Source organism: Lutjanus erythropterus, chromosome 14 (genome assembly GCF_056507025.1).
Source record: "Lutjanus erythropterus isolate fLutEry1 chromosome 14, fLutEry1.hap2, whole genome shotgun sequence".
In the NCBI taxonomy this organism is placed as follows: domain Eukaryota; kingdom Metazoa; phylum Chordata; class Actinopteri; order Lutjaniformes; family Lutjanidae; genus Lutjanus; species Lutjanus erythropterus.
Window position 1 is genome coordinate 7,073,683 of NC_139330.1, and position 23,642 is coordinate 7,097,324.

Sequence of the window (23,642 nt, forward strand, 5' to 3'; positions counted from 1 at the left end):
TTATCTGTCCTAGAAGCGCAAAAATCAAGGAAAAATGACCAAATTGACTAAATCTGAGCAAGTCAAGAGCATGAAGCTGTAAAGGAAGGATCAAGATTTATATGTTATTGTAAAGGTGGTGAAACCAGGAACAACATTGTCATTTTTAAGCTCTTGTCTTTAGTCAAGTGAAGTTCAGTAGTGGGACAGACACAGAATGGAGAAAGTCAGTCTAATTCTTATTTTCTTTTAGATTTAGATGTGCTGACTTTTAAATGTCAGTATCATTAAGTTAATCGAAGGGCTCCTCCTGCAGTAGGAGGTCGACAAAAAGAGACAAAAATACAGTACACAAAACCGACACCAGAGCAGCTCTCAACAGTCAGTCAGGTCAGGCAAACCAGCTGTTCCCCACAGAGTACCTGTAACATGAATTTAGTTTTATCTCCTGAGTGGTGCCCAAATTTAGGTTCAGGACTTTAGCAGCAGAAACAAAAGCAGAACCGTGTCTGTCGTCTCTAACAGAAAGATGGTCGCCGGTTTCCTCGCAGTTAAATTTCAGTTTTAAGTTATTATGCAACAGACGGCTCACTGTGGTACAGTAAGTTGTTTTTGATTGACAGGCATGCACTCAATTAGTCAAAAGGCACTTTTCTCGTCAACTAATGGAAAAACTGCAAGCATGTAACAGAAAAATCCAGAACTGGAGCCTGAATAGCTGGCAGTTAAAATTAATGGTCCCGCTCATTTTACTGCAGAATAAAAAGCACAGGTTGACTTTGTTTGCTCATTTCGTGAGATTAGGAGTTGTACCCATCTGTGTTTGTGCTGGTGTCAGCCGGGTGACCACAACTCAAACACACACACACACAATCACTGCTGCACCCATCATGAAATTCATGACGGACGTCTTGTCTTTCTTTCTTTTTTTTCTTTTTTTAAAGATGGATTTAATTGCTTTGTGTTTGCACTGGAAAGTCATGCCGACATGGGGAAGATACCAGGGTGTTGGAGGTAAATGATGGGCAATTAGGCCACCAGTGATATCACCTGACAGCTGAATGAAATGCCGTGTCTGCCCAGTCCTTCACCAACAGATGTGAGAAGGAAACAAACGTGGATCCGCATTATGTTATAATTAAATCATCATGAAAAAAAGTGAATTCATGGTTTTCAAAAGGCCCAAAATAATAAGGACTTCTGAATATCAAACTATTGTCCATTTCTTTTCCTTTCCTTTATTTACTTACCTTCTTTTGCGATTGGTACACAAGTTAACACGAATAATAACAACAATAATATGTTCTTTATTAGACAGTATTTAACCCTTTATTAGACCCTTGTTATACTTTAATCAAGGATAATTAAGAACTCATCACAACAACAGTACTGTCAACTAAAGTGCATAACTTCCCACTGTTAGACCCTTATTGGACTTTATTCAGGGGGTATTTAGGGTCACATTACAACAAATTCTGCACTGTAAACTAAAGTGAAATCACATATCTGCTACTTCTCCATTTAAAAATAATATGTGAACCAGACCTACCAAGTAAAGGCCAAAATTATACTGGCAGAGGAACGCTTTGTGTATGGATGACTTCACTTTATTTAACAGTGCAGTTCTGTTATAATTACCCTCTAATAAAGTCTGATAAGAGTCTAATAAATGTTCTAATACTGTTCAATAAAGACCACGTTATTTCTAGTTTTTGTAATACAAAGTACAGCTTGTTATGTCTTATCAGTGTACTCTAACACAGCACACAATTCCCCTAAGCGTCATCTGAAAGATCTTGCTTAAAAAGAAACTGCAAACACATACAAACAAGCTAAAACATGGGAGTATTTCAGCACAGTTGGAAGTTTATTTTGTTCCACATCTAGGTAGAATATAATTAGAGCAAGTTTTGTAACATTAATATTCTTGCGCTGAGTGGAGCTCAATGGGAAATTACTGATTTGTAGAGATGATTGTCCACGTTTCTTTCTCTCTAGTCTCCTTTTTTGTCTTTGTATTAATAGGAGTAGCTTGTCACATTTCTAACCAAGTGGAACTGTTTTTCCCTCAACTCATCCGGAGGCAGATCTTATTGAAAGATGAAATCCAGATATCCTTTCTTTCTCATTTCTACCTCTGTGAGCTCACCAATTAAAAAACAGTCACACGCGCAGCAAACTGAAAGGTTACTAAGGAAACACACAGCGTTTCCCATTAATGGGGAGAGGGATTAATCAGCAAAAGGTTCAGTCATGTCGGAGGATATTCAGTCTCATGGACTCACTGCAGTGTTTAGTCTGAGTGTCAGTGCCCTGTGAGGTTGTGGTGCCTTCAATTATTCAAAGAAAGAAAACATCCTCGGGATAAGATTTCCCCTGCAATGCAGATGTATGGCATTGACCATCATGCTACTGAGATACTGTAAGCTTGAGGAGAAAAAGGAGCGATTGCTATCAGAAGGCTCACTTCACTGACAGATGCACTATTGATTTTTCTGGTTTTATTATATTTATTGTCCCTTATGAGAACACCTGGTGTCAACAGCTATCCAAGCCAAAGATAGGGAAAAAGCAAAGTGGATTATCCAATGGCTGCATGTGTGACATAAATAAATATACTTTATTACTGTAGTTAGGTTGAGTTTTCAGGTATCTTTTACTTTTTTTTTTTACACTCTACATTTTGCACACAAATATCTGTACTTTGTGCTTCATATATTTTCAAAACAGGCTTGTTACCTTAGTTTTAATGCATTTGAGAGGAATTATTGATTATTTTTATTTTGCAGCATTGCACGCTGCCTGCCCAAATATATCTAAATGGATGAGACAATGGCACATTGGAAAGACAATTCCTTCGTCTGTTCATCAGACAGATGAAAAAGACAAAACAAGATGAAAACTATTTGAAAGACATAACAAGATTAAAATGACACAAAAGATGTAAATGATATAACAAGACCAAAATGAGGTATAAGACATAACAAGATGAAAATTACATAAAAAACATAAGACAAAAAACAGCTAAAAGATGAGAAGATGGAAATTACATGAAGGATGCAAACTATGTGAGAAGACTAAACCAAGGTGAAAGACATGAGAAGAAAACATAAAAATCAAAAGACAAAAATGAGATAGAAGATTTAAATAATGTAACAAGATGAAAACAACATAAAAATCATGAAACATGAAAATGAGGTACAAGATGCAACAAGACAAAAATGACATAACAAACGTAACAAGATGAAAATGCCCTGAAAGACGTAACAGGCAGAGAGAGAGATTCGACCACAGAGAAAAAAAAGGTGAGGTTCAGTTAGCTTTGCACAGAAGCAGCAGGTAGAAATGTCCTTCAGCAGGTGACTTTTCACAATGGTACTTCAAGTACATTTCAGAGCCTGTACTTTTCACTTTTACTTGAGTAGAGAAGTGGAGTCAGTACTTCTACTTGAGTAACTAACTTTTGTGTACTTTTGTCACCTCTGGTAACAATAACAGAAACAGGTTGAACTGCAGGACGTGCAGATGGACAGCTCTCCTGTGCAGGATTTGTGTGCCTTGCTCTTAAAGTGAGGAGTGTGTGTTGTTGGAGGTAGGTGGTCCTGGAGTGTGTTGCCCCAGGCCCGGTCATGGGTTTGTGCCCACCCAGTGCTGACAGATGGCAAAGGAGGTAACGCTGTAGACCTGTGGTGGCCCGGGGCCCGCGGCGTTCACTTCCAGCGACAGACCATATCCATCATCTCGGCCTCACCAGGGGCCATTATGGAAGCTGCCCTTCAACACTGTCGTACACGTTAGAGTCCATGTGACTCGTGGATCCAGTCCACCTTGGCAGGGGTGAACACATGCACGCCAGTGTGTGTTGATGTGTGTTCACGTGATTTGATGAATGTTTGAATGTTTTGATAGTTGACAGCAGGTACATGATCTGAACATTAGCCAGCTGAGCCACCAGGATCCCTCGTCTTCTTTTTGTCTTTGCTTCTTTTAGCAGTTTGCGAGAATTGTCACAACCAGGGCAGGAATTTCACGGTGACCACGACAACCATGGCCTTATGCCCCTTTCAGTTTGGCCTTATGCCCCTCAAAAAAAGCCCTGCAGCCACAGTGGACTTGATCCCCTGCCTGCACTGCCATATCTGATTTTGCTGTTTTCTCCTCTGGGTTTTTTCTGTCTGTTTTTAGACACCAGTGTATTTCTGATTAGGCAGCATCAAGTAAAACACTGTGCCCAGATTTCAAGCCTGTTATGAACCTCCTGAAAACCAGGCTACTGAAGTGTGGTGCAGACTCACAGCAGAGAGAGAGAGAGAGAGAGAGAGAGAGAGTCTTATCTACATCAGTCATTAGCTGGCAAATTATCTAGCATTTGGCTAACACTCGCTAACCAAATGTGATTATATAGCCTATATGTCACTTTTACAGGTTATATAAGCAAGGTACATAAACCTAACTTTATCAACCCAAACTATGACTGACTTCTAGTGTCCATGTACATAGCAATAACAAATTAGGAAAACACTGAATAAAAGTAAAGTCATCCTTTATTCATTGTTTTGGTGGACTTAAACTCATAGTTTTATTTGATGGCATTTAGCTTTTATGTCCTCAAAAAAAATGATCACCACCAAAGTTCAAATAGCTGGTCTGGTCACAGCCAGGTTCATTATACTTAGTATAGTTACTAAGATAATTAACAAAGCAGCATCTTTATTTTTGCAGGTTTTGCACTACTGGCAGCATTACAGACGACTACAGATTGTCCCACTAAGTCTGTTTGGATGACAAGAATGAAACCTACGCATGTGTGAATGTTGTCTGTGTTGTTTTATAAAGTGTTGGATTGTGTGTGGCGGAGATACTGACACTGACAGCTTTACAGCATGTTTTATGGACCATATTGTTGTCTCTCAGGACATTTGCTGTTATGATTTGTAGAAACAGAAAATAGTCCTGGGCCAACTGTTGAACATAAGATACAATTTGTCCTGCAGTGCATCGCTCCCACCTGCAAGATTCTGCGATCAGCTGGTTTATACATGACATTCATGAACACGAGCTCCGTGCCAACTGCTCACTGAGCTGTGCTGTGCTGAGCTGAGCGCTCTCCATTTTTAAAAATAATTTGCTCAAAAGCAGGTAGAGAGTGTCAGGTACAAACTGGCTTATGCATCTGAAAGCTCCTTTATTTATAACACAAGCACTGCGAGTGAAATTTCACATATTAGTTCTCACCAAAAGAGACATAATATACATGTTTTATCTTCAGAAAATCCCACACTTTATCCCTTCAGCTGTAGAAAAGAGGTGCACTGTATTTGGCTGCAAAGAAGGAAACTTTACAAGTAGAAGACCTTGACTTGAGGAGTGTAAATCTCTGTTTATCTATTTAATTTTCTGCATTTAGAGTTTCATAACAGCCTGATAATTGAGTCTACAGTGACGAAGAACCTTAGATTAAGATCTCGCTGTAAACATATGAAGATGGCTGGTTCTGTTCAGGACGCAGCCATCTTGGTCTGATGTTCAACAACAGATCAAGTACTATAAAGGCAAGTTTAGGGATGGAGGGGAGGATAATATAAAGTTAACGTCATTACCAGACAGATTAAATTAAGATAAAGCAAATTCCAGGAGGTAGAGAAATGAAATAAAGGCATCCGCATGCCAGCAAATGAATCCTGTTAGTTTGTCAGACAAATGGACAAGAGACAGAGAGTAATGGAGAAAATGGCTTCGGGGAAGGAATATAAATCAGTCGTCAAGCCAATAAGTGTTCATAACCTGAAGTTAAATTTGATTTAAATGCATAGGCTGACATTTTCGGAAATATTTGCTGTTTTCCCAAAAGTTCGATGTTCTGTCTGTACAGTAAATATGAAGCTACAGCCACTTTGCTTAGCTTAGCATAAACACCGACAACGGGGAAACAGCTAGCCTGGCTCTGTCCAAAAGTCTGCCTACTTTTCCACCACAATTAAAGCTCACTGTTTAATTAGTTTATTTCTTTATTTAATTTGGTAAAAAGGAAAGAAAGTGCTTACAGTGGATTCTTTTAGGATGCCAGACAATCAGCAGAGATTGAGGAGTGACACTTCAGTTTTGGTAAGCAGATTTTGATGAGCTGTTTCCCTCTGTTTCCAGCCTTTGTGCTAAGCTAGGCTAACATGGCTGCTGGCAGTAGCTTCATGTTTAATGTACAAGCATGAAAGGGGATTCCCTAAAAACTCTAGGTTTTTTAGATGTTTGTGTTTTAGCAGGATGTAGCAGAACATGCTTCAGCGAGCTGCATGACCGTCTCAGCCCATCCTCTGGGTGCACATTCAGTTTTTCACGATTGAAGATGAGTTAGTTATTTGGGTAAAAATATTGTAGGTATCTATTCTAATTTGCACTATCCAGTCATTTTTTTGTAGGGCACTTTATATGATAATCTGTGTGCAAAAATATGTTGTTTTTCTGATGGTCTTAGAGGCTCCTGTTTGGTTTGACCAGTCTAGTTTACTTTTGAAACGTGGAAATTCAACATGGCGGCTGCTGTGGGAGAGGACTCCTGTCCTCTGCAGATATAAATGGTTCATTCTAAGATAACAAAAACACAACGATTCTTATTTTCAGCTGATTATACATTCATGAAAACATACTCATGAATATTATATTCAATTTCTACCAGATTCTGTCAATAAATCCCAGTAAATCTTGCACGCTGTACCTTTAAAGCTAAAAGAAACAAAAAGAAAAGCATTTCTTTGCTGCTCCAAAGCTGAATGACAAGTTAAAAGAAAAAAAAAAAACAGAAATGAAATCAGTATTTATGAATAATTAAAAGCAGGTCCAGTCAAAAATTACAGTGGCGAGCAGTCTGGCATTACAATACTGCCACAGGGATGGATTAGTGATGAAAAATCAATTTGACTTCAGAGAGTCTGTAAATGGTGCACAGTTTAGGCATTATTTGGATTTTTTTTTTCCCACCCAGAGTTTTATTCCAGTGCCTTTTTGTTTTGTTTCTTGTGAATGAGAGCATCGCTCATTAGTTTATGGCGGTCACACACGGCCCCTTTGTGAATGACACATGGAGACCTGGAGGACAGGAATCTGATTATGATGACGCTCTGTGGGAGCTACAGGCGACCTGGTCTGCCGTTGTAGGGCAAAGCTGCTCTTCCTCTTTCCTCATGTCATGTTTTTGCAAACGTTACACACGGGAATTAGACCTGAGTACATTCATCTCAGCAGTGATGGCATCTATATTAGGATGACAAATTTGTTCCTGTCACCTGATGAGGGACTGGGACTGCATGTCAAGACGCAGGTAAAGTCAGGGAGACAGCGATTTGTGGCCCGAGCTGCGTATCTCTTCCTCTGCCGCTCTGTCTCCTCCTGCTTTTTCTCAAAACGCACACAGCCACATGCTTAGATTTGTCATCTATTTTTAGATTTTGAGGCAAAGGAGCATAAAAATGAAGCATTACACAGTCACTTTGGATTGAGACGAACTATTTCCACAAAATGACAAGTGTTTGTATGTTAGCATTTAGATAGAAAGCGCCGTGATTACAAGCCATTCTCCGGTAATTGTCATTCCTCCCTCACTTTGCAGCTTATCCTTAGTGTATGATATTCCTCCTGGGCAGTTCCCTGCTCTCAGGCCAGATTACTACCAAGGCGAGCTGCAGACGCGCACAGAGCTCCAGATTCGATTTCAGATAACGAAAATATCAGGGCATCCAGAGGGGAAAATGCCTCAATGCCAACAGATTTCATTTATCTGAGAAGTGTGAAGGCGAGGATAAGGGGGAGGGACAAAGCAGACCATGTAATATACTTCTATGGAGCTGTGTTTATGCATAGGCAAGAGAGAGGAGATGAGAGAACAAGAGGGGGGAGCGTAGGAGGTAGATGGAGGCAGATAGTGTTATGAATTTCATATTAAGATTTTATCATTTAGAGCATGTAGCTAACAGAAGGCATCCAGCTCTCTGCGGTGTAATCTGCTAGAAGCTGTATACTACATGGCAGCCGCTCAATGTGCACTCTTCCTGCACTGTGAGGTGACTGCAGGCACTCGGCCATATTGTGTGCACATTATTTATACGTCCCCGGTAATAAATAATACGCAGTGTGCTTGATTAGAAATCAAAATATCAACTGTTTATCATTCGGCGAGCAGAACGTCTTGAGTGGTATGAGAGGGCGAATATAAGCACCAGTCACACATGGTTCCCTCTGAGTCAGTGACTGACATGCTGACAGTGTGACGCACGGCGCTGACTGGGAAATGAACTTTGAGTCTCCTCCCACGCAGTCAGACAGACAACTCTTCCTGGTTTACCTCCTTGCCCAAGCCCGTACGACACGCCGCGCCAATGTAGAATCTGCATTAAGGCCACGCTGATGACTGCTCCTGGAAAATAAAGTTGAATTGGGGTCCTGAGGGGAACTTGAGGAACAGCTACAAAGCGGCGCAGCAGTGCCTTGAAGCAGCCACATTAAAAGGAGTCCTCACACAGCAGTGTTCTCGCGTCCCCGAGAGGGAGCGTGTTTAATGAGGGCACAGGCATGTGTACATTTTGAAGCGGCGCTTTATTTACTTCATATTGTACAGCGCACCTTTACACTTCTACAGCAGCAAAAAAACTTGACCTGTCACTGCTCACTCTTTCCTAAGTCTCACTGGTTTTTGTTTGCCTTATTTTGTTTTGTTTTTTTAATGGAGAAACAAGTAATAAATTTAGGCTGTGTGGAACCAACAAGAAGTAATTCATGGTTTAACTTTAAATTATGTTGCACCAAACTTTTAAACTAGTTTGATATTAAAAAAGCTCACTGTAGTTTAGATTAAATTGAATTCTGTCACACCAAGTTTAAAATGTGAACTAGTGTTAACTTTAAACTTGGCTGCCATTTTAAGATGGACTGTGCAAAATAATTCACTACTAAGCCATCATGAGAAGGCTAACTAGGCTAACCAACTTTTTAGCTAAATAGCAAGATACATTAACAATGTAGTGGTTTTTCTTTGCTTTTTAGCTAGCAAACAAGGTAGTGTGTTGTTAAAGGATACAGAGCGCTGTGAAGTTCATTAATAATCTTTTAGACGGAGTCGATGTTTATTACAGTTAATTGAGTAATATGTTAATGGAGTGTGGCAGGCTGTGAGATGGGCAGTCGCTGTGGATTTTCAGAGCAGTGGGCTTTTGTTTTTGGGTAACGGGCTTAACTTGATATTGACACACAATTGACTTATAAACAGCTGATCAACTTACAGAGGAGGACTCGTCATCACTTGTCCCTGCAGCCTGCAGGCAACCTGCCTGAGTTTTGAGTCTGGGGAGGAGAGGATTGGCGGGGAAACTCAATTCAATCATAGATGGTATATTAAATATAGATTTGACCTATTTAATACACCATCTATGGCTCCAACTTATCCACTCATTTTCCTCAACCTCAGCAATAATGAAATCTAATGCTGCTTTGCAGACATTCAAATTAACAAACAACTGAGCAGATTGAATCCACCAGACTGTTTATGTGTAACAGAAGTAATCAAACATAGTGTTTTCTTTAATCCCTTCTAAGAAGATTTGTTCTATTTTTTTTTTTTTTAATATGGTTCATTATTTGACACAAATGTCATTGCAAGTTATCTTGGGAATTTATGCACTCCTGTGTGACACTCACTTGTATGTCGTATGGTTCACCCGCTGCACGCTGCGGTGAAGGTGTGTGTGAAGCTGCCTCGCAGCACCTTGTTAGACTGTCTGGGGTGCAGCGACTCGAGCCTGGAGGAAGATGTATGGCGAGACAGGAACATGTGGGTACCAGGGGAGGCGATGGAGAGCCTCCGACCATTCTTTTTTTAATGACACTCTGATACTCTGCCTGAGGTCCAGTTGCAGCAACAGCTGCTTCGTTTTAAATAAAGCAAAGCCTCGCTCCCAAAAGGGACGGTGTCTCATAACTTAGCGAGTGAAAACAGCTGTCCACCACGGCCAGTTTTACGTTACGGCGCACACAAGCAGTCAAAACAGAAAGAAGTACCAATTATTCAGTGTTAATTGCCTTTGAGCATCATTTTTGCATGAATTCTCAGGTGCTGTAAAGAATAGCACTATTTTCAGGATGCACTCAGTGGCCTGCTTATATTCAGAATAATATAATGCATAATATAATGCCTCAGGTAATTACTGGCAGAATTGAACAATAAAAATTGTTATGTGACCTCGTGTTTCCATGTTCCTTAAATTGACGTAGTTGGAGTCAGAAGAGTCAGGATTGTTGTTGAGAGAACTGTTTCATTCATCATAAAGTTGTGAGGACGCAGTACAGTTTTAATGCTTTGAAACAGACTGCTGAGACCGGGACTACTTTTTAATTATATATTTTCATATCTTTTGTCAAACAGGTCAAACTGTGCGATTTTCAGATGAGTCATGTGTTTCTAAAATATATTACAGCCCTGTATATTTCTAATGGAAGACTTTGCTGTTGTGACAGAACCGCGGGCCGATAGTTATAGTTAAAAGTGGATGTGCAAGATTAATGGTAGGGAAGGGGACGTTTGACAGGGATTTTTTTTTTTCTGCAGTGATGACAAAATGTTAAAAAAAATATACATATTACTAGTCTGAGCTAACTAAAGCTCCCTCTGCTCTCGGGGGAAATTTTACACCAAACTCCCTTTAAGAAATATGATATTATAACAATTCCATTTGTTTCTGCAAAAACACATAACTCTATAAACACAAGATAAAAGGTGTCACATGTTGAGCATCAATATAATCCACAAAGTTAAACTAAATTTCTGTACAAACTTTACATTTTGGAATCTGTCGCCTCAGTTCTGCAGCCTCAGAACACAATGGAAAAGACAAAACTGTTTCAGAATTTAAGTTTTCTCACTAAAATAGGTGCCAGATGGTGGATCAGAAACACGCCGAATTAACCCTCTAGAGCCCTGCAGAATTCACTGCAGTTCACTGACAATCCTCACTTAAATGAGAATTTTCCTACTCAACCCAGAAAAAAACAGATCTATCTCAAAAACAGGAAGAAACTGACTATTACATGTGTTTTTCATTTGAAAAAAAAACACAATTTCCTCTCTAATCTGATACCAATTAGTAGCTCTTTAGACCAAATTTGATCCAACATATTTCTAAACACACCAGACAAAATAAGAAGTAGGACTGAAACTGCTGTAAACAGCTGTGATGGAATGAATCTCATTCTGCATAAAAGAAGAGAAACTAACTTCTGGTGTGTTACATAACAAATATGTGATCCCCTGAATTCCTCTGTTTGCTTTCTGGGTCAACATTCAGAGACCAACAACAACAGATCCTTTACAGGATAACGCTCGGCTTTTAAAGTAAAAGAGAAATGTCCCACACTTTACCCCACACAGCTGAGAACAAACAACAGTAATGTGGCAGTAGGTGGTGTTTTTGGCAACTTAGACGAGAAAAACTGCTTAATTTATATATGGAAAAGGCGCAACCAGGTCAGTCATCCCTACGGACTCTTCGTCACACTTCATTTTGGTAAAAGATTATGCCTTTTTGGTGAGGTAACACAGAACTCAGAATACAGTGCTGTTTTTATTCTCACTGGAACAAGTTACCTTTGATTCTTAATGAATTATTCCACACAAAAGCAATTTATTTGACATTGCACCATGCATCATAATTTCGTAGGAAACCTGCCATGAAATCAGGCATTTTAGGCCACAACAAACCCCCCAGAAAATCCCCGTCCATGGACAGAATATGTTTCGTGTGAGAACAGATGCAGTGCAGTTGTACAGATCATAGTAACACGCCTTGCTCGGTGAAACGCTCATTTTAGAGCCAACAACATTTCAGTAACTCAACAAAATATTCCCTGGGAAAAATAATGAAGCACCTGGTCTTGTTTATTGCTCTTTTGCATATATTTTTGGTTTGTTTATTGGCTGATGTGTTTTTGGCAGTGCCTGTTTTGGAGCTTTTTTGATCCATTTGCTGAGAATCGCAGAATCTGATGTAAATCCCTCTCAGTGAGGATACAGTAGAGAATATCTCCATTTTTACCCTGCTGGTTGTTTCCTATTGTTCATCACTCCACTCTCAGACAGACACGACTGAGTCGCAGAGGCAATCTGTCGCGTTACCACGAAGCCTCACACCACAGCTTTTCTTTAATTGTTAAAAAGCCCAGAGAATCAAGATGTTTTGAACATGATAGGCTTTGAACATGATAAGCACGTTATATAAATATATATAAACCCAGCAGTGTTTGTCGCACAGCTGAGCCGTGATGGCGATAGCGCCGTTCCATTGTCTTCCAGTCATGCTGAAGTCTGTATCTGTGTGAGTCCACGATGTTGACAGCTTGGCAGACCAGCAGTAGGAAGAGTGTGGGCGAAGGCCAGGCAATACACTGAGCTGAACTCACAGTCTTAGAGGCCCACACGCCTTCATTATTCAGTTGGAATCTATTGAGCATCTGGGACTAAATTATTCATCAACATCGACCTAGTTCCAGGGTGCTAAGTTAGATACTTGGATGTCATCAGGCGTTCTGATAAGAGCTGCTGCTGCAGTGTGATAGCTGCCATGGGTAAATTCATCCCGTGTCTAACCATGAGCCGTTTCTATCCGCTGACCCACCGCCTGCCTGCCTGCACCCCCCCCCCCCCCCCCTCCTCTCTCCCCCTCACTGGCACATTAATGATGTGTTGCTGCAAGAGAGAAGCTTAGGACAACAAACTCCTCCCAATTAGTCTGTGCAGACCACAACTCTGGTCAGATCTGGACACTAGCAGGCCACTATCAGTGTAAATCACTGCCAGCATGAGAAATAATGGCACACGGTCTGAGCAGGGACACACACAGAATACTGATTTCTCTGTTTTTAGGGGCATTCGGAGCTCCGGCTTCAAGGGCTGGTGCCAATTACAGACAAGAAATGACATTTTTAGCTGAAGTATTGGCTTAAAATGGAGTTTTGAGTGTACCTTGATATTTGATTTATCCAGGATTATCAGGAGATAATAGAAATAAAAGATACATGAGGATAATACTAACTACAGTAAGTACAACCTTGTAGCAGTCAGGGATTTCTCTGACTTTGCACTGATATTATTCCCCATGTATTTGTTTTGACTTTGTCTAAGTTATAAAGGCCCATTATACTTAAAAAGTCTATCCTCTGATAATTTAACTCTACTGGTTAAATAAAAAAGTAGGAAATGATGCAGTATTTCTTTTTCTAATCCAAGCTAGCTCTGTCTTAGATCTATTATCATTGTAATTACTTGAGCAATACATTTGGTATTATGAAATATAATCATTTCTTTTTTGATTGTGATGCTCAAACCTGCTCTGTTGGAATAAAAGGTGGGATTAGAATTAAAAATTGCTATTAACAATAAATAACAATAAATTACCATTATACATGTAAAAAATAAAATAAGTACACTGTCAATCTGAATAAGTTAGCAGAACTCAAAGAAAAATCTAATTAGTTAAAATCATGTCTTTAATTTAAAATAATTTTCACTGCACTTTTGGGGTAAGTAACCGTGTAATAAGCAGGGTAATGCACACTGAGCAAGTACATTATTGTGAAATAAACCTAAAAGCCCATTATTTCATGTTTAGAAAACTTAATATAGTGATAAATAAAGTATTTTAGTATTTTTCACTTTCACAAAAAAATTACAATCCCAGTACCAAAACCAGTTCCCTTAAAGTGATACTGATACCAATAGAGTACTCTGTTCAATACCTTTTTTACACCTTGCAGCTGAAGTTTTCTTCATGCTTTAAGAGCTGCTTCTTCTTCTTCTTAGTCATATTTACAGTTTTTCCTGAAATAATCCTTCACATTTTATGCATTTATATGTACATGAATATAGTCTTTTTTTCTAGATCTGGGTACAAAATGATTGAATGCAGTGGTTTGACTGGAGAAGTTTAAATACTACTTGGTACTTAGTTATTTCAATCGATACCTTAAAGTATCTAGGTTTTACAGCGTCGTATGGTTTCACATTTTTCTGACAATAGCTTTAGTACTTTGAAACATGCACCACATACAGAGAGACTTTTGCACAGTCCACCTCTGGTGTCAGTGATTTCTTCCTCATATGGTCTTGTCTGAAAATAGTGACGGCCCGTGGGGAACAGTTATCCAGCAGCACACGTGCATCTAATGGATGGTGTGCGGTATTTGGGTCGCGGACATGAAGGATCAGGCATAGTCAGACAGACAACGATCTCGACAAGTTATGAAGCAAAACCTGGCAGGTTTGCGTACAGTTCTGCAGATGGGAAAGCTTTTTATGCGTGATGATAATGTGCAGCTAAGCCATTTTCTCTTTGATTTTTCAATCAAGCCAGAATTTACTGGCTGATAACAGCGCAGTCTTTTGTTTTTTTGTTTTTTTTTTGGCATTCTGCAAACATTTTGGGATTTCCACCGGATCCCACTGAGCAACAGATTATGGACATTGAATAAAAAAAAAATATCAATTTTATTATTGTCACCGATCAACAGTAAAAAAAAAAAAAAGAGAGAATCAGCTTTGCAAAATAAAAGCTTATATTGGTACAAAAACAGGGCTTGCTAAGGAAAAAAAAGAAAAGCAGAAAAGAAAACAGTGAGCATCCTCAGTGGAATACATTACCAGGACAGCAGAGGCATGCTTCGGATAAACCCTTCAGATGCCTTCAGTGTCCTCCTGACTTTCAGCTCGTCTCCAAAGAGACATGTTGTGTGCCAGAGAGCATTCATCAAATTAGACCAGAGAGAAAACAATGTGAAAACCCCCGGCTCTCCATAGAGACATGCCGACAGGTTATCACAGAGAAGGTGTCTCTTGCTCTCGAGCGCTGGGGCGGCAGCACACAGCATCCTCTCTGAAGAGCAGCCCCCCCCCCCTCTTCCTCCACTCCCCTCCTCTTCCTCCCCCTCAGCGCGGGATTATAAGAGAGGGGAAAACATGCATTCAGGGGAGAAGTGTACAAATGTAGTGCATTATGGTGAAACCACCTCCGTACAGCGGTTATTAGGGGGTGGCATTGGACGGTGTGTTGTTGAGCGTTAGCGGGGAACAGATAAGTGTTTTTAGGGTTGTAGATAACCTGGTGTCCAGCAGAATGAGACTGCTGACTAAGCTTCAGCAGAGCACATGCAGACCACGGCTCGGCCTGGGCATCTCATTAAGGAGGAACATTATCAATCCTCCGAGATCGAAAGGCAGCGTGACAGTGCTAAAGAAAGCACCAAGGCGCCTTTGGCTGAGTCAGGTTGGAATTTCCTGGTCCACATCCCCTTTGATGGTTCAATCAGTGCGCTAGCCAAGGTCAGTCGATAGCTTTACTTCACTATAAGGTCTAAGATTTATTTTTCTGTGCGTCTTTGTATATAAAACGCCTCTGGCACCTAAAGTATTTGAAATGACACCGTGCTCAGAAACTATGAACATTTTCATACATTTTGTATGAACGCTAAAAGCGGGTTTCTCTCTACAGTGTCTCTTTTCCTTCCACTTTTTCTGTGCTTCATGCTCCCAACTGTCTCCCCAGGTTTTCTCAGTACATCTCATAGGAGTGTGCTCTCTGCTGCTCTGAGCAGAGGCAGATAAATGAGCTGTGCTGTAGGTTCACCGTGGCTTCAGCACTTTACCGCTAGATTAATGATGCTTTGCAAGCCTCGAGCTTTTGCTTTTAGCATTTTGGAAGTACCTTCATAAAATGAACTACAGGTACATCTTGTTTATATGCTTTTCTATTGGTGCGTTTTTCCTGTGGGCATGATGCTCTTTACATCAGTAAACATGACTCTGCTCAGCTAACGAACCCTCCTAAAAACATACACTATCGCTTGGAAACTTTAGGAAATAGATGCCATTTAGATCAGGAAACCTCATTAAAAAAATAATTTTTGGTAAAAATATGTTCCTGGTTCTACATTTAGCAGCTTTTCAGGTTTTTTTTCCCAGATGACCCAATCAGGAGGCAGATAAGTCAACCAGCCGGTTTACTCGTTCAGTTAAGGTGCTACTAGTATGACCTCACAAGTATTTAACCTGACACTCCAGATGGTTTGTGAGACAGAACCATCTGGGAAGCTCTCCTTAGAAACTTTTTGAAAAAGAGCAGGTACTTTCAAAAAACAAATAAAACAAATGCTCTCCATCTCCGATATAACTGAAGAGGTTAGCGCAGATACTGTTATAGTATAACAGTAACAGTAACAGTAACATAACAGCCGCCATTGTTTGTTTGAGACGAGTCGCTTCCTCCTAAAACGACGCCCGTAGCTGCCGGTAGTCTCTCCTAGGATGATGATTGGCTGCACCATGTTTGGCGCATAACTTGAAGCCTGGTAGTTTGAATTCTGGAGTCCAGCTACGACAAGTATAAGTCTTCCCTGGAATTTTTTAGTTTGTGCAACTGAAGCCAGTAAATTTGTTTAAAAAAACATCTTCTCATCATAACCTACATAAGAAATGTATTATAAAAAGTGAAATAGTCAAAGTAATGAAATCAAAATCAAAAGACAAAATATACAAATAACAAATTAAATTAACACAATACTACGTCTTCACAAAACTTAAAATACTATTCAAATGCAAATGGAGAACTGCAGCATAGATCTGTTGAAAGCAGGATAGGATAAATCTCATTAAAATGGATTTAACGTTATGGAAAAGTTCGGGTTCAGTTTAAACTGAACTCACTTTAAACACTGACTTTTTTACAGATCTCATACAGATAATTGTTCCTGTCAAGTTTCTGCTATTCAACAAAAATATAATCATTATTTTAAGTGCCACTTGAAGTCATATCTGAAGAGCCGCTTCACACCAGTCATCTTGTGTTTTTTTTTCTCTCAGCTTTCAGACAAAGATATCTGTTTACAGCATTTCCTCTGAGTGGATATAATTGGCATTAGACAGTCTCTTCAGTCAGGGGAGAAACGATAAACAGCCAAATATGAATTTTGCTGACTTTTTATTACAAAAATTTGGTCAAAAAAGGTCAACAATGCCTGTTAAGGAGTTGACTCAAAATCAGCACATGAATATCCTGTGTTATTTAGGACAGCTCCTTTAGAAAGCGTCTCCAAAGATTTCAGTGTCCCTTTCAGACATCCCGGCCAAGCTACCTGTCAGTTTTCATCACAGTGGCTAAATTGCATGGTAAGCCCCTCACATCGCCCGCATTGAATTGTCACGGGTGAAGAAGAAGCCAAGCGTCGAAGGGGGGGACACCATGAATCGGTAATGTTATTGGATTTCAACCAGGTCGTGACCACATCAAAATGTTGACCTACACGCTAATCCTGGCTGGCAGACTTGACGCTCAGTAACATGTGAATTCATTTTGGTGTTGATTCAGAGGCTTACATCCACTCCACACACAAGATTCATTTAAAAAGTATAGCGCGGGGTTGATATTTTGATAAGATCACAGAAGGATTGGACACAGAGGTGGCTTACAGGCGCACACAGAGCGACACACAGCTTTTGTCCTTGGAGAATGAGATGCGTATGACATTATTTTATGGTGTTATTATCTATCATGGTTCCCTGTCATTTATTTTAAAGCCTCAGTGATACATTTATTCACTTTTCTTACAGTTTCTACATTGTTATGAACTATATATTCATCACCTAAACAACTGGATTTGATATCTGCATCTTTAGAGTTCTCATGTGTGACATTTTTGCAGTAAAATGTCTAAAAACACTACATATGTTTTTTATATTTTGTTTAGTTGGGGACATATATTATCACAAATGTTTCCAACATCTTCAAACAATGTGTGTAACTTTCCAATAATGATTATCTTGTGAAGAGAGAAACAGCACTGCCAGGCTAGCTGCTTCCCCTTTCTTTATGCTAAGCTAAGCTAACCGACTGCCAGTTTTACATGAGAGTGGTATCCATCCTCTCGTGTAACTCTCTGCACAAGAAATGCATGTTTATTTCTCATTACCTTTTTTTTTTTAGTTAGAAGAAAGTTTTCATTTATATTTCATTATATTTATCCATTTCCTTACCTATATTGCAGTCCATGCATATAATGTGATTTTAAAGGTCAGAAATAATGATATTGGTTCATTAACTCAAACTACATATCAATATTTTCTCCTGTCTTTACAAGCAAAGAATCGTACGTTTAAACTGTACATTAATCTAAATAACAAGTGATGTCTGCTTCTTTAATTATAAGTGAGAGTGGTATCAGTCCACTCATATTGTTGTCTGCAAAGGAAGGTTATAATGTAAAATTATCTCTTTAATGTGATTAAAAAAAGCATGTTTTTTTCAGTTAGTAGTTTACATTTATTTTATTCATTCAGTTACTGACACTTAATAGAGAACGTCCATATAATGCAGATTTGTAAAGGTCAGACATAATATCACTTCATAAAGTAGATGAATCACGGCTCTTTCATTTCACAAACAAGTGATGTCTGCTCTTTTAATTAATAAATCAAAGACTGTCTTGTAAAGAGATAAACAAATATCCATGTTTATTATTGGATTTTACAGTGGTGATGGAGTTTAAAGCCTCCAGGCTGAAACTCTCCGACCTGAAAGTGGAGACAGAAATGTATAAATATCTGGCTCTTTCCCCGTATTTACAGTATTTATGCTAAGCTAAGCTAAACAGCATCTAGTTTTGCATGAGAGTGGAATCAGTGCTCTCATGTAGCTTATTTCCTATAATGTCAAACTATTTCTTTAATGTGATAACTTACCGTTATTACAATACGTGCATATAATGTGGATTTTTAAAGGTCAGACATAATGATATAATTTCCCAAACTTAAACTACATATGATTTTTTTTCTCTCCTGTCTTTACAAGCAAAGGAAAATTAGATGAATCATAGCTTCAAACTGAACTTTCATCTCATAAACAAGTGGTGTCTGCATCTTTAATTAATACAATCAACGAAGAGATAAACAAATATCCTTTTGGACGGTGCCAGGGCAGCTGTTTCCCCCTGTTTCCAGTCTTTATGCTAAGATAAGACAAGCTAAGCAAAGCTAAGCTAGTTCTACATTAGAGTAGTATCAGTCCTCTGCAAAAGATGTAAGAAGAACTGTATAAGCTTATATCAAACTATTTCTTTAATGTGATAAATTGCATGTTTTTCCAGTAAGTAGCAAGTTTACATTTATTGTATTTATTTGCTTCTTCACAGTTGGATTTTTAAAGGTCAGACATAATAATACCATTTCATAAACTCAAACTACATATTGATATTTTCTCCTGTCTTTACAAGCAAAGCAAAAATAATTGAATCGTAGCTTTAAATTGTACATTCATCTCATAAACAAGTGATGTCTGCACCTTTAATTATAAAATCAAAGACTGTCTTGTGAGGAGATAAACAAATATCCATATTCATTATTGGATTTCACCGTGGCGATGGAGTTTAAGGCCTCAGGCTGTAACTCTCCGACCCGAATGTGGAGACAGAACCGTATAAATATGAACGGGCGTACACCTCCACTCAGGTTATTCTGTGGGGAGTTAACCTACATCTAGTACACCCACATCACATTGCTTCCTCTTCTCCGCTTGCAAATAAATCTGAAGGACAGAGTTGAAAGGAGAGGGAGGGGAGAGGAGGGATGTGAGACGTAGAGACGGAGAGAAAGAAGAGCGGTAAGGTGGGAAGAAGAGAGAGGGAGTATTGATTCCTTGATTCCCGTACCTCTGCCAGTGAGTGCAGAGTGTCAAGATCTCCCGCCAGGAAAAACAAATCACAAGGCTGAAGTGATGGATGTGGCACTCCAGGATCCGGCGGTTTTGCCATCTGGATGGCCGACACTGTATATCAGCCTCATGCACAGCAAATTAAATTTACATTTGGACGGCTTCCCCGGGCCTCACCCGGCACAGATGCACCAAAAACAGCCCTCCACCACAACTCCCCTAATGGGTTTGATCTATCATTTCCAGGTCTATTATGTAAAGATGATGTTGGTCCGTGTTCAGAATGTCAAAATGATGTTACAGTCACAATAAAATCACATTATGTGCAGCCAAATGGATGTTAAGCAAAATGACATCACCTTTAATTTCTTTAAGATGAGTCAATACTAATCCAACTTGCAGATATATTTTGATGCACAGTCAAACATCAGTGAAATAATAGCACAAATTGAATAAAACCCCAACTCCATCTTCATTTTTGCGACCTAATGCATTTCTTACCCCTTTTTCTTTTTTCATTCTGCGGCTGTCACATACATGAATACCTCAGAGTTTGAAAAATCCCATACAATAAATATTCTCTAGCTTGCATTTGATGAATTTAAAAATGTTAGCACAAAAAAAAGGATAAGTAGAGGTGCAAGGCTAAATATATAGCAGGAGGTTATTCTGCTTAGCAGCGCTCCGTAACCGAAAAAATCTAACCCGGCCCTGAAGAGGCTGCCACGCTTAAATGAAATGACCTTTAACGCAAAGCTGATCAAATGGCCTGGAGCAAGACTATAAAAGAACATTGCAGTATAATGTTTTACAGTGTACTTTTTTCTGGTCTTTTGTTTGCCCTTTCCTATTTTCCAAGAGGGTAAAATGTAACGTGTTTGGCAGGTGAGGAAGTGCGTCGAAAACACTCTAAAATGGAGGCAGCAGAATAATCATTTATATGTATGTGTGCCACGGTTTTGGTCTATTTTGGACGCTTATTTTGTAAAAGAGATACCGAATCACATTGAAATAAAAATAGAAAATATTGATTTGAACCTCTGCCGCTCTGCCCTTTCTTTTCCCATCTCTTTTTTTAAGCCTTCATGGCTGGTTGTCCTCTAAATGTCAGAGGTGTTTTGTGACGGCTCTTAACAATCCCTTGAAGGGCTATGCAAAGCCACACACACTACAGCACAAATTGAGCATGCGGGTTGACAATTGGGCCGTGAACTTTAGCCCGCGCCGTTCCTCAATAATCAGATCTCGTTTCTGTGAGGATAGTGTTGCCTGGAAAGCAGTGCGGCAGCTGCTACAGCGTCGGGCGGCGTGTGACCGTGTTGACAGATAAATCCAGCAGCCAAACAGTGTAGCTGTCTGGATTCACATCTCATCTGTCCCGCTCTCCTTAACCTAACCCTCTGGAAACGCCACTGTCGGTAGTTCTGAGTGGGAGCCATCTTACCCCATTGATGCAGCTAAGCATTTCATGCCCTGTGTGTTTCTCTCTCCACAGACAACGGACGACCTGCTGGTGGCATCGGCCGAGTGTCCGAGCGATGATGAGGACATTGATCCCTGTGAGCCGAGCTCAGGTGGGTTAGGTTAGTCATCTCTTTTTTATTCTACTTCTCTCTGGGTGTGTCAGTGTGTCTCTGTGTGTCATAGCCCACCCCCACCAAGACACTCCAGGCTAACACACAGTGTTTAAATGAGCAGATTGGAGTTTTAGTTAGAGCCTGAACACTTGAACACTCACAGGCAGAGTGTCTCTTCTCTTCTGGCTGCCGCTGACTGCATGATACAGCGAGCTGGAGGCGATCCATTAGGACTGTCTGGGAAGCTTCCATTCTGCCACAGAGAGTGGTTTTACTGGTTCTTATATTTCAATGTAGGGGGACATAAAATATAGATGCAGTCAAACTTATAAAAGGCAATAACTTTTTTATTTACATTCATTTATAAGCAGAGTATTCATGCTCTTTTAATATATGCAGCTTAGTGAACAAGCTTATCTGGACAGCCTCAGGCAACAATGGACAATTTAAACTTAGGTCAGCGAGGCTAACTTTTTATCTCTGATATCTTAAAGGACCAGTATGCATGTTTTGGAAGCATCTAGTGAGGAGCTGCAGATTGCAGACACAGTGTTTAGGAGAACCCAGGTGGTTGCAAAACTTGCAAAATATGCATAAGGTCGTGTCCAGAGTCAGTGTTCTGGGCTACTGTAGAAACATGACCATCTCCATGGTAGAGGACCTGCACCCTCTGCTGAAATAAAGAGCTCATTCTAAGGTAATTCCTATTTTCAGGTAATTATAGACCATTGAAAAATATCTTGTGAATATTCTACTCCATTTTTATCATATTCTGCAAATAACTTCTTCTGAATCTGACACACTGGACCTTTAAAGCAATAGTAATAGCAACAGTTTTAAAAAAAATACACATATGTGCTTTCTGGTTGCGAGTTAAATAAGACTGACACCACTCTCACACACTTTTCAACTAGCCTACATATGCAAACGTCCCCCCTTTTTCCATGAACAGTCCCCATTTTTGGTAACCTGTCGCTTCCAGGACATTCCAACAATTATTTCCCTTGTTAATTAATCTGTTGATTATTTTCTTGATTAATCGATTGGCTGTTTGGTGTATAAAAATGTCAGAAAATGGTGAAAAATGTCATTGTTAGCAAAAGCCCAATATTACATCCACACGTCTTGTTTCCCCCAAAACCCAAAGATTTTTAGACATTTTGAGAAACATTAAAATGTCTGGATTACTGGATATTGGATATTTGAATGTTATACTGACCGACGAACTGGAAATGTGTTTTCATTTTCACCTTAGGCTGCAGCCAGCAGCCAGTTAGCCTAGCTTAGCACAAATACTGAAAACGGGGTAACAACTAGCCAGTCCGAAGGCAACAAAAGTCACCCATCAGCATCTCTAATGCCAAATCTGGGAAGTCACTACATCTCCCCATAAATCTATAATGTATCATATTTATACCTCTGTTTTTGTGCAAATTACACAAATAAGATATGTAACTTTTTAATCAAGGAGCTCTAGAAGTGCTGGCAGGTGGATTTTGTCATGTTTGGGCAGAGCCAAACTAGCTGTTTCCCCCTTTTCAGTCTTTATGCTAAGCTAAGCTAACGGGCTGCTACTTACTGCACAGAGAGTGGAATCAGTAATCTTGTGTAACTATCTGTTTCATGTGAAAACTATTTAATGTGATTAATTGCTTTTTCTTTTCATTTATTAGCAAGTTAGCAATAGATTTCACAATATCAGCTGCCTCATCTCATTGTTAACAGATTTAAAAGCTCGAGAACTGATGTTTTTAGCTTCCACCCATTTAGACTTAACTCACCTAACACCAGATTTTTTCAGAGAATCGCACAGATAACTAAAACTCCACTCTGCTCTTGGTCTGATATGTGTGTCAAACCAGCTGGGTTTTTTTGTATTGTTTTAATTGTGCACCTTTCGTCTTCATCCACTCATGGCATTTGTTAATGTGCAGACAGGGGAGTTCTCAGAAAGCTGGAACAGCGCACAGCTGTAATTACCAGACCCACATGACTCCAACACATGATATCGAGCAGGGTAAACCCAGAGAGGGGTGTGTGAAGGCTGATTTTTACACCCCTCTACAGTGTGTTGAGGGTCCCCACTGTTGTTAATTATATTTTGCAGTGAGCAGTGGGAGTTCATCCTGTTGTTCCTCATGTACTAATGTTCACAGTAGCTGCAAATATCAGGTGTTTCTTTTCTTAAAAACAAACCGACATGTTCAAGAGCCCCGATCCATTTAAGCCTGTTTTTCTTCTAAACACATTATACATGTGAGAAAATATTTGAAAAGAGAAAAGACTGAGAACTATGTAGTTCTGAATTGTGGAGTTACATCGTTTAACTGTTCTACAGACAAACGCCACCTCCTCA

At 39.6% G+C, this 23,642-nt stretch overlaps 1 protein-coding gene across 11 annotated transcripts in view; it reads left to right on the forward strand.

Moving 5' to 3' along the window:
- LOC146315126 (neurexin-1a) overlaps nucleotides 1–23,642 on the forward strand; it is a 376,350-nt gene that overhangs the window by 331,898 nt on the left and 20,810 nt on the right. For 9 of the 11 annotated variants that reach the window (XM_084736025.1, XM_084736036.1, XM_084736030.1 and 6 more), the window contains one exon: nucleotides 21,205–21,292. In XM_084736025.1, the coding sequence (XP_084592151.1) occupies nucleotides 21,205–21,292 (88 nt within the window). The remainder of the gene's footprint in view (nucleotides 1–21,204; nucleotides 21,293–23,642) is intronic. The other 2 variants (XM_084736027.1, XM_084736032.1) reach the window with 1 other exon arrangement.